Below are 11,304 nucleotides of genomic sequence, written 5' to 3'. Positions count from 1 at the left end.
TCACCTCCTGCCTTCCAGCTAATCACTACACACCTCTTCATAATAAGCATCATGTTCTGGAAGTTCCACAGATAGAACATACATGTATACATGATGTACACATTTAAAGAGAAAATGTTCCATAGAAAATGCATCATTTCATTTCATTTTTTTTCTTTTTTTTTTTTGTGTTAAACGTGTAAAATAAAGATCTCATCATCTGCTTTAAGCTTTGTGTGTTTTATGGAATCATCAGTAGAAGGTGGAGGAGTAATCCGTCAGTGGAGGGTTGGTTGTGACTGAGTTATGGTTTAGAATTATGAGGACATAGTCACACAGATTTAGCGTAGATGAAGGTAAAAATATAAAAAGGGTGGTGAAATGTTTACAGGTGTGTAATTTGTGTCAGATCTTGGTTAAACATGATAAACTTCGTTCTGTGATATGGAGCATATTATAAAGTTGATAAACTAATGTAATTTACACCCAGGATAAGACTTAAAATGCAGCGACCAAAGATGGATTATTTAATATTTCATAGCTGTGATAAGTTAATAACTACTCAATATTTTTATTAGCTAATATTTTATAGATGTGGCCAAAGCACATCTAACAGACACAAACTGAAAACTTCAGACTCTTTACAAAGTCATTTATTTTTTTATAGTGAATACAGCAGAGCAAAAATAACTATGTACATGTGTGTGTATCCTGCATATCACACTGGCTTTTCCTGCCGCACGCAGGAGTCATTTGCTGCGGCGTTGCCCGAGTAAACATGTCGGTGGTACAAGCTGTCCAATTTACTGTTTGTTCGGTTCGTCCCGCTCCAGTTGTCGTGGTTCTTAATTTATTTGTAGTCTTGTGTGAGTTTTCTACGTGCGCTGCTTCGCGTTATCCCGCGTTCTCTGACTGAGAGCTGATCGTCAGGAATATTTTTATATCAAAACCTCTCTGAAGATCCTCTGTGGCGTAGACGGTCAGAAGAGCTTCGACCTCCTCGTCGGTCCATTTATCGCTTGCTTGTTGTTGTTTTTGTCCGTATGTGCAACCGTGTTTTTTAAATGTGGCGGGGACACAAAATGCGGAAATCTGGCAAGGGGCGGAGCTACCAGTCACCAAACACCTACGTCATGAGGGTTCCTATAGAACCCCGCTCAGACCCTGCCTCGGAGCAGGAGCTAAAATGGTTATAGGAACTGGGGGCTTTGGTCCCTAGTTCCTATATGTCGGAATGCGCGAAAAAACGGCCTGGTTCCTGAAAAGGTTATAGGAACTGCAAAAGGTTCCTACAGTCGGAAAGAGCCTAATGTTGCGGCTTCCTTTCTCCTTTAGCCGCTGAGAGTGGCTGGGTACTTTCGTACTATTTGTAACGCGCTTTGATCCGCTTGGCCCACAGAGACGCTGAATCCAAGATTCCAAGATGCTTTCACTGTTTTATTCCTTTTGCGTAGCTTGATACATACAGCGTGGATATAACTGATGGTTGACTGAAAATAAACCGGGATGGTAGCGGAAAACACGATACAAAGGATATTAAAACGTAAAACAAAAGCGTAGAGTGGAAGCGTGAAGCGGTCAACAAAAAATTACGGCTACCCAGCTGCCTCTCCCAAACATTTTACCCCAGGTGAAGGTGTACCTATGTAAACTTTGCACCCGCCCACACCTGCTTACTCACGACCATGCCCACACACACACACACACACACTCAGAGTGTTCCCCAAACTACATGTCTTCTATATTAACAGTTATTAGTGTTAACAAAATTGATTCATTTTGAATATTATTTTATATTAATAATGAGGTGCTGTTACACTACATTAGAAAACTTAAACAACCCTGCTAATTATAATAATTTAAGTGTAAGTACAGAGGAGAGTATCTTGTAGGTCCAGGACCGGTCTCTGTTTTATTGGCCGCCATCATGAACAGAAACAGTACAGCAGCTCGGTCCAGCTGCTGCTTCAGTCGCTTCAAACTGCAACAAAAACACACACAATGAAATCCTCTGCAGCCACACCTTTCCCACACAGATTCCTTCTCTGAACTGGACATCCTTTGGCTTTTTCAGTCTAACCAACAGACAACACACCCTGTTTTGTTGCAATAATACCAAACAAACCAGCAAATACCAGCTCATCCAGAACAGGAGAGAAACCAAACAAGTGTTCAAACAGAGCCAAGTAAGCGAAGAACTGGACTAAGTCCAGCATGTCTGGGTGTTCCTAGAACTCCAGCAGCAGCGACGTCGGCTCCAGAGAATTCAAGACAATCTCTTGTTTCTGTCCGTAGACGCCCTGCTCCACCTTGGCCCCTGCCTGCACGCATTTAGCCGAGCCCGTCATCAGCTCTCTGCAGGCCGACACCAGGTTGGAGAACAGCTGAGCGCCGCGCCACAGCTCGCAGCCTCCTTTGTACCGCATCCTCCTGCTGGGCAGCGCCTCCCCGAGCAAACTGTCCTGGGGGACAAATAAAACGCTCCCGGGAAAGTCCAGAACTGACACCAAGTGCCGGGAGTCTTTTCGAAAAATCTTGACAGACATCAGACTGTTGGCTGTGGAGGAAATGAGAGGGGTGGGGGGGTGAATTTATACTGATTTTTACATTGATCTGCTCAAACATTTGTTTAGATTCCCGTTAAAATGCATGCTGGAGCGTATTAGGCTGCAGAATGACTCACCCATCTCATACGTCACCTCCTCAGTGGCTCCGTGGAAGAAGCACACATACACCACCATCCCCTCCTGGATCTGAGCTCAGAGCAGAGAGAACAATAACTCGGTCACAATCACTAACTATCTGCTTCACAGAATCACAAAGTTGGAAAGGATTCAAGGGTCCAAAGAAAAACTTATTAGGTATGAATGCAGTTACGTTCCAAGTGTTGTTAAACCAGAAGTTAAAGAACCTGCATGCAGTCAACAGTGTTTAAAGACCCTGAACGCAACACCAATTCCAAATGAGATGGGACGCTGTGTAAAATATACATAACAGAATCTAGAGATTTATAAACCTAATCATATTTCATCCCCAGTAGCAGATCAACAACACACCAGCTGATGAAACGGAGACGTTTCACCATGAGATGAAAATAAGAGCTGATGGTGAATCTGATGGAAAAAGTTGAACCAGGAGCAACAAAAGGCTGGAAAAGTACCTGGTACAAAGCAGAAACACCTGGAGGAGCATTAGACAACTAACCAGGTTACCTGTGTTGTTTCTTCTACGGGGGATAAAATGTGACCTGATGAGATTCTGTTTTTATTTCTATTTTACACAGAGACACAGAGTCCCAGCTTTTTGGGAATTGGGGCTGTATTTCAAAAAATTACAGTATATGAAGCTTTATAACATGCAACTCTAACTTTTTAAGTTTTTTTTTTATTTAACCTTTATTTAACAAGGTAAAAATGTTTGAGAACCAGTTCTCATTTGTAAACATGACCTGGCCAAGAGGCCCCAGCAGGAATAAATAACGTACATATATACAAACATACAACTGTGCATACACAACAACCACAATACAACAATACAAAAAATACACCTAACAACGCAGAGCAAGTACAAATATATAAAAATGAAAGGGGGAAGGGAGTAGGTCTCAGTATATAGGACAGATCTATATGAAAGAAAAAGTAGTGGAAGTCTCTCAGGATGTTTTAAATTTATTAGTAAACCATTCAAGCTGAAGTCAGGCCCGACAGGAAACACTCCCACACATCACTACCTGACATCAGGACAAGAGAAATGAAGACGAGAAAGAAGATTCACCTCCACCCACTGAGCGTCGACCCCATTCAGCGGCGGCCGGACTTTAACCCTTGCCTGGCTGCACTGCTGGACGACGGTCCGAGCCTGGAGTCTGGTGGACTTCCTAAACACAGGTTGGCTGTTCAGACACACAGAGATGAAAAATGTCCTCAAGCTTGGACCATAAGGACACAACAATGGGCTCAAAAAGCCGAATTTTTCATTCATACTGTGTCATACCTGACCACCTCAGTGGGCGATGGTGCTGCCTGAGCTGGAGCAGCGTTGGCGATGGTGAAGACAGGCCAGGGTTTTGTACTTGGGGCCACCACAGGATCCAGCCCACAGCTGGAGCCCCCTTCCTCCGAAGGCCCTTCCCCCAGTCCTCTCCTCCTCTTCACAGGTTGCTTCTTCGTATGCAGGCTTGGGACTTGTGTTGGTTTTTGGGAATTTGCTACCCTGTTCTGAACTGGAGGCTGACTTTGCTCGGGCTGAGGACGGGGCTCTGTGAGAGCTTCGCTAACACTCTGTACTTTGATGTTGTGATGCGTCCTGGCGCTGCCTTCAGGACTACTGGTTTCTCTCTGGCCTACAGGTTGTGTCGACTCCTGTGACTGGGGCTTCGCCTGGATCAGGATGCCAGCTTGACTCTCTGAGCTGTCAGACTGTGCAGAGGTTGCTCCTTTGATAGACCACATCCTGGCAATAACGGGGGCGTTGGGAGTCTTGGGCTGGAGGATGATGGGAGATCTCAAGTGAAGGAGGACGGGGATTCTAGGCTGAAATTAAAAGAGATGTCATCTCAGAGGACAAAGGAAATGGATGCAGTTCCTGGGACTGAGAAAAGAGGCAGGAAAATAACTCAGTTTCATGTCTTTAAATTTACAACATCCTTAAATCCTTTAACGTGGGTTTGGAAAAACAAACTAGATCTGAGGGGATGGGTTGGTTGTTATTTACATCTGGTGACTCAGATCTACACACCGATACCTAACTATTTACAATAATGTTGAAGTCTAAGAAAATACTGAAATCTCAAAATTTCTATTCTCACTTTATTACCTTCTCACAAGTCCTGTTTTCCTGGCGCCTGTCTGAAATGACCTACCTCAAGTAAAGTAGGTAAACCTCCTACCAGGGCTGGATGTTTAATCCTGGTCTCTGCTGAAAGCTCAGACATGTGAGGTTACTACAGAACCCAGATACGTGTTACTGAGTCAGAGTAAATTCACCTGGAACACAGTAGAAAATGGAAATGTTCTCTCCTCCTAAAAACCACATTACGTTCAGTGGAAAGCAGAGAACAGCAGCCCAGTTCACCTGGGAATGAGTAAAGTAATCCTAGGAATGAGTAAAGTAATCCTAGGCAGGAGTAAAGTAATCCTAGGAATGAGTAAAGTAATCCTAGGAATGAGTAAAGTAATACTAGGAATGAGTAAAGTAATACTACGAATGAGTAAAGTAATCCTAGGAATGAGTAAAGTAATCCTAGGAATGAGTAAAGTAATCCTAGGCAGGAGTAAAGTAATCCTAGGAATGAGTAAAGTAATCCTAGGAATGAGTAAAGTAATACTAGGAATGAGTAAAGTAATCCTAGGAATGAGTAAAGTAATCCTAGGAATGAGTAAAGTAATCCTAGGCAGGAGTAAAGTAATCCTAGGAATGAGTAAAGTAATACTAGGAATGAGTAAAGTAATACTAGGAATGAGTAAAGTAATCCTAGGAATGAGTAAAGTAATCCTAGGAATGAGTAAAGTAATCCTAGGCAGGAGTAAAGTAATCCTAGGAATGAGTAAAGTAATCCTAGGAATGAGTAAAGTAATACTAGGAATGAGTAAAGTAATACTAGGAATGAGTAAAGTAATCCTAGGAATGAGTAAAGTAATCCTAGGCAGGAGTAAAGTAATCCTAGGAATGAGTAAAGTAATCCTAGGAATGAGTAAAGTAATACTAGGAATGAGTAAAGTAATACTAGGAATGAGTAAAGTAATCCTAGGAATGAGTAAAGTAATACTAGGAATGAGTAAAGTAATCCTAGGCAGGAGTAAAGTAATCCTAGAAATGAGTAAAGTAATCCTAGGAATGAGTAAAGTAATACTAGGCATGAGTAAAGTAATCCTAGGCATGAGTAAAGTAATCCTAGGAATGAGTAAAGTAATACTAGGAATGAGTAAAGTAATCCTAGGAATGAGTAAAGTAATCCTAGGAATGAGTAAAGAAATCATAGAAATGAGTAAAGTATACTAGGAATGAGTAAAGTAATACTAGGAATGAGTAAAGTAATCCTAGGAATGAATAAAGTAATACTAGGAATGAGTAAAGTAATCCTAGGAATGAGTAAAGTAATCCTAGGAATGAGTAAAGTAATCCTAGGAATGAGTAAAGTAATACTAGGAATGAGTAAGGTAATCCTAGGAATGAGTAAAGTAATACTAGGAATGGGTAAAGTAATCCTAGGAATGAGTAAAGTAATACTAGGAATGAGTAAAGTAATCCTAGGAATGAGTAAAGTAATCCTAGGAATGAGTAAAGTAATCTTAGGAATGAGTAAAGTAATCCTAGGAATGAGTAAAGTAATCCTAGGAATGAGTAAAGTAATACTAGGAATGAGTAAGGTAATCCTAGGAATGAGTAAAGTAATACTAGGAATGGGTAAAGTAATCCTAGGAATGAGTAAAGTAATACTAGGAATGAGTAAAGTAATCCTAGGAATGAGTAAAGTAATCCTAGGAATGAGTAAAGTAATACTAGGAATAAGTAAAGTAATCTTAGGAATGAGTAAAGTAATACTAGGCATGAGTAAAGTAATCCTAGGCAGGAGTAAAGTAATCCTAGGAATGAGTAAAGCAATACTAGGAATGAGTAAAGTAATACTAGGAATGAGTAAAGTAATACTAGGAATGAGTAAAGTAATACTAGGAATAAGTAAAGTAATTCTAGGAATGAGTAAAGTAATACTAGGAATGAGTAAAGTAATACTAGGCAGGAGTAAAGTAATACTAGGCAGGAGTAAAGTAATCATAGGAATGAGTAAAGTAATCCTAGGAATGAGTAAAGTAATACTAGGAATAAGTAAAGTAATCCTAGGAATGAGTAAAGTAATCCTAGGAATGAGTAAAGTAATCCTAGGAATGAGTAAAGCAATACTAGGCAGGAGTAAAGTAATACTAGGAATGAGTAAAGTAATACCAGGCATGAGTAAAGTAATACTAGGCAGGAGTAAAGTAATCCTAGGAATGAGTAAAGTAATACTAGGAATGAGTAAAGCAATCCTAGGAATGAGTAAAGTAATACTAGGAATGAGTAAAGTAATCCTAGGAATGAGTAAAGTAATCCTAGGAATGAGTAAAGTAATACTAGGAATAAGTAAAGTAATCCTAGTAATGAGTAAAGTAATACTAGGAATGAGTAAAGTAATACTAGGCATGAGTAAAGTAATACTAGGCAGGAGTAAAGTAATCCTAGGAATAAGTAAAGTAATCCTAGGAATGAGTAAAGTAATACTAGGAATGAGTAAAGTAATACTAGGCATGAGTAAAGTAATACTAGGCAGGAGTAAAGTAATCCTAGGAATGAGTAAAGTAATACTAGGAATGAGTAAAGCAATCCTAGGAATGAGTAAAGTAATACTAGGAATGAGTAAAGTAATCCTAGGAATGAGTAAAGTAATCCTAGGAATGAGTAAAGTAATACTAGGAATAAGTAAAGTAATCCTAGGAATGAGTAAAGTAATACTAGGAATGAGTAAAGTAATACTAGGCATGAGTAAAGTAATACTAGGCAGGAGTAAAGTAATCCTAGGAATAAGTAAAGTAATCCTAGGAATGAGTAAAGTAATACTAGGAATGAGTAAAGTAATCCTAGGAATGAGTAAAGTAATACTAGGAATAAGTAAAGTAATCCTAGGAATGAGCAAAGTAATACTAGGAATGAGTAAAGTAATCCTAGGAAAGAGTAAAGTAATACTAGGAATGAGTAAAGTAATACTAGGCATGAGTAAAGTAATACTAGGCAGGAGGAAAGTAATCCTAGGAATAAGTAAAGTAATCCTAGGAATGAGTAAAGTAATACTAGGAATGAGTAAAGTAATCCTAGGAAAGAGTAAAGTAATCCTAGGAATGAGTAAAGTAATCCTAGGAATGAGTAAAGTAATACTAGAAACACCATGAGGATCCAGAAAGAAGTGAAGTACAGGATAGTCCATGATAGGAAGAATGAATCCTTCACTATAAACCTTCTTCATCTCCATGGAAACCAGCAGGACCTTCATGGTTCATGTTAAACAAAGGCAGAGTCATGGGAGACACTAGGAGAGTTTTTAGAGTTGGAATCAAACTTTTCACCACAAACAGCAACAGTAAGACCTGGTTTCTGGTTCTGGCTGCTAGCTCCAGAGTTTCTGTCCCACCGTGATGAGACAGACGTCTCTGGGACCAGCAGTGTCTCTGCTGTCATGTGACTCCTGGTTTGTGTGGAGAAATGATCAGAAGCTCTAAAGTGGACAGAGCTGTTCTTATGTTTTTCTTACATTCCTGTATAACTGCTGGGGTTTGAACTGTGTTTGGTCTGGATGCCGATGCTTGGTGGAGTCTTTTAGCTGAGTTTCCCCCATCATGTTGCTATGCTACATGTTAGCATTGCTGCTTCCTGCTAGTCATGTTGCTATGCTACCTCACTGACTGTCTTCATCAGGTCCGCCTTCTAGTACCGGGTCGTCCTCTTCATCGGGTCCGCCTTCCAGTACCGGGTTGTCCTCTTCATCGGGTCCAGCTTCCAGTACTGGGTCGTCCTCTTCATCAGGACCTCCTTCTAGTACCGGGTCAGTTTGTTTTTCACACACTTTGTGTGTAAATGTTTTCATACACACCAACTCACTTTGTAAATGAGGGTCTGGGCCAGATGTTTAAACCTTTTTAAATAACTTTTACGGCTGCCTGGAGACAGCAGATAAAAGCTGCAAGCATAAAGCCAACATCTTCTATTTGGACATCTCTTTAATTCTTAAATACGTGATCCCAGCTGAGCCAGGAGCAAAACAATGAACCGTAACCTGGGTTCTGTGAAGCCAATTCAGATTCACCCCGTATTATAGAGGCTGACTCAGAAACCTACCACTGTGTCAACTGACTCTGTCGTCTGATGCTCCTCTGTGTCACCATCACATTCCAGACCAGGACCATCATCATCACATGCACCATGAAGGTCCCCGTCTTTCTCGCTGCCAATATGGAGACAGAAACAAAGTAAGAGTTAGAGGATAAAGACATGGTGACAAGCCAAGCAACAGTTCACTGAGCCTCAATTTAACCTAAGACGACCCCTTTTAAAAACACAGCTGGTAGTACTTTACGGGGAGTAGGGAGTCTGCACATGACGCCGTCTGTATAGATGGTAGTTTCATCTTCCACTGCTGCCTTCATCGAGATTGTCCACCTGAAGCTCCCATCAGGCTACGATGAGCGCGGGTCATGACACGAGCAGAGTTCAGAAGAGCTGAAAGTAGTGGGCTTGTTCCACTTGGGCTCTATGCAGCAACCCGTCTGGAAGTCAGGGACTGTGGTCCTGGAGTTCTGCTGCCGGTTAGAAACTCTGTCTGACTTCAGACTGCACCGGAAAATGTGGCCGCACCACATGACCATAAAACATGGCGGGAGCCACCGACTGCAGTCGGAGTGCAGCTAGAGCTACGAACTGCAGCTTGTAGACCTGCCTCCGTTGAGGACAGAACTTGGTCCTGATTGGTTTAACCTCTGACGAGACTTACATGTCAACTTAAATCAAACAGGTTCTCATCTCCTCACCTTGAACATTGAATTCACCCTCCACTCCTGCAGAGCTCTCTCTGATTGATGGTCAAGCCAGAACACATCTCCCCCAGTCAGACCCTCCCCTCATATACCAGTGCACATCACCAGCAGACATTAGAAGCATCCCTATCCATACACTTCTACTGTCAGATGTCTCCTTCCCACTCATTCAACTCCAGTTACAAAACCCACATCAACGACATCACAACCGAACTTTCCTGCATCATTCAACATGGCTCTTTTAAATGTCAGATCTGTTAAACACATCTTTTATTATTAATTAATGCTTAACAATTAATAAAAGCACAAATAATCTAATTTACTAATTTTAACAAACCACCTGTTTTATGCATCACAGTTTATAGACCACCAACCCCTCCTTCCTGTTTTATTATAGAGTTTTCAGACTTTTATCAGCCATACACAATAAACAAAACAAGATTTTAATACCTGGTGATTTTAACCTTCACACTGATGACAGTAGTGATCTCTACACCAGCAAGTTTTTAAACATTTTAAACAGCATGTAACAGCCTACTCACAACAAAGGACATGACCTCCTAACCTATGGTCTGTCCACTGGTGTGTCCTCTGTTGCTGACCTGGGTGTGTCAGACCACTACTGTGTGTGTGTGTTTTTAACATCACCAGTTTCATCCACCAGGGGGCCCCGGTGAGTACAGGGAAGAAACCATATGTTACTCCTGAAGTGGCTGCACATTTTTTTGACATTTTAGACCAAACTCCTGCTCAGATTTGACCTGCATCATGTGATTTTATTATAATTTTTAACTACAGACTAAAGTCAACTATTGACTCAGCTGCTCCACTTAAAACTAAAACTTTAAAAAACATCCAGAGCAGAGAGGAAATGGATAAAAACAAAACTAACAATCCATCATGCAATTTTAGGTGAACAACTTAACATCTACAATAAAACACTTAAATAGGCCAGAACTCCACTTCTCACACCTCATCACAGATAATAAAAACAACCCCAAATTCCTTTTAAAACCCATGGATCTTTGAATTAGTGCCGGTTTTAACAAGCCCTCCATGCCACCATCAGATGCTGCATGTGAGGACTTTGCAGACCACTTCAGAAATAAAACAGATACTATCAGATCCAGTCTTTTATGTAAACATATTGTTGATCTTAACAGATCTGAAGCTCTGCTTTTACCTGAGGAAACACTGGGAGTTTGTCCTGACTGATGCAATGATGCTGGTCCAGTTTTCTCCCAACTAAACCAACAACCTGCCTTTTAATAATAATAATAATACGTTGAATTTCTAGGTGCCTTTCAGATCCCCACCACATATAAATAAACAGTAAGAAGGAACAAAGGGGAAAGAAATGAAGTGGAACCCACAGCGCAGATCTGGACCCATCAGATCCTGTCCTGGGTCAGTACTGAAGGGGATGGTGGTAGTCTACATTTATTTCTACATATCCAGATAAATGTTTGTATTTCTTTTATTACTCTGAATTCCTAAACCTAGTTTGTTAGGCTGTTGGCAGCTGACAAGGCAGAACATTAAAGTTTAGTATATGCGAGGTTGAACATATACCAGATTGCTGACCTTTATGTTGCACCTGAACAGGTAAATATCATTCTGCCTGCAAGACGCTGCTACTGGTCCAGTACCAGTTCATGTAGTTAGCAGCAGCAACACTGCTGTCTCAGGACTTTGAACAGTGCTGATGCTCTTGAAGCAACAAGACCAGGAAAACCTCCTTGTTCCACTAGGAACTGGATCAGAT

The 11,304-nt window shown here is 40.9% G+C and overlaps 1 protein-coding gene across 3 annotated transcripts in view; it reads right to left on the bottom strand.

Moving 5' to 3' along the window:
- Positions 1-1,865: 1,865 nt before the first annotated feature.
- Positions 1,866-11,304, bottom strand: part of LOC121631371 — a 47,638-nt gene continuing 38,199 nt past the window's right edge. For 2 of the 3 annotated variants that reach the window (XM_041972237.1, XM_041972236.1), the window contains exons 15-19: positions 8,845-8,950; positions 3,973-4,511; positions 3,754-3,871; positions 2,663-2,732; positions 1,866-2,536 (exon numbers count right to left, since the gene is read on the bottom strand). In XM_041972237.1, coding sequence (XP_041828171.1) covers positions 2,208-2,536; positions 2,663-2,732; positions 3,754-3,871; positions 3,973-4,511; positions 8,845-8,950 — 1,162 coding nt within the window. In that variant the 3' untranslated portion in view covers positions 1,866-2,207. The remainder of the gene's footprint in view (positions 2,537-2,662; positions 2,733-3,753; positions 3,872-3,972; positions 4,512-8,844; positions 8,951-11,304) is intronic. The other variant, XM_041972238.1, reaches the window with a different exon arrangement.

This window comes from Melanotaenia boesemani, chromosome 20 (genome assembly GCF_017639745.1).
Source record: "Melanotaenia boesemani isolate fMelBoe1 chromosome 20, fMelBoe1.pri, whole genome shotgun sequence".
Classification (NCBI taxonomy): domain Eukaryota; kingdom Metazoa; phylum Chordata; class Actinopteri; order Atheriniformes; family Melanotaeniidae; genus Melanotaenia; species Melanotaenia boesemani.
The sequence above is the reverse complement of the archived record's forward strand: the minus strand, read 5'-3'. Positions and strand labels throughout refer to the sequence as shown.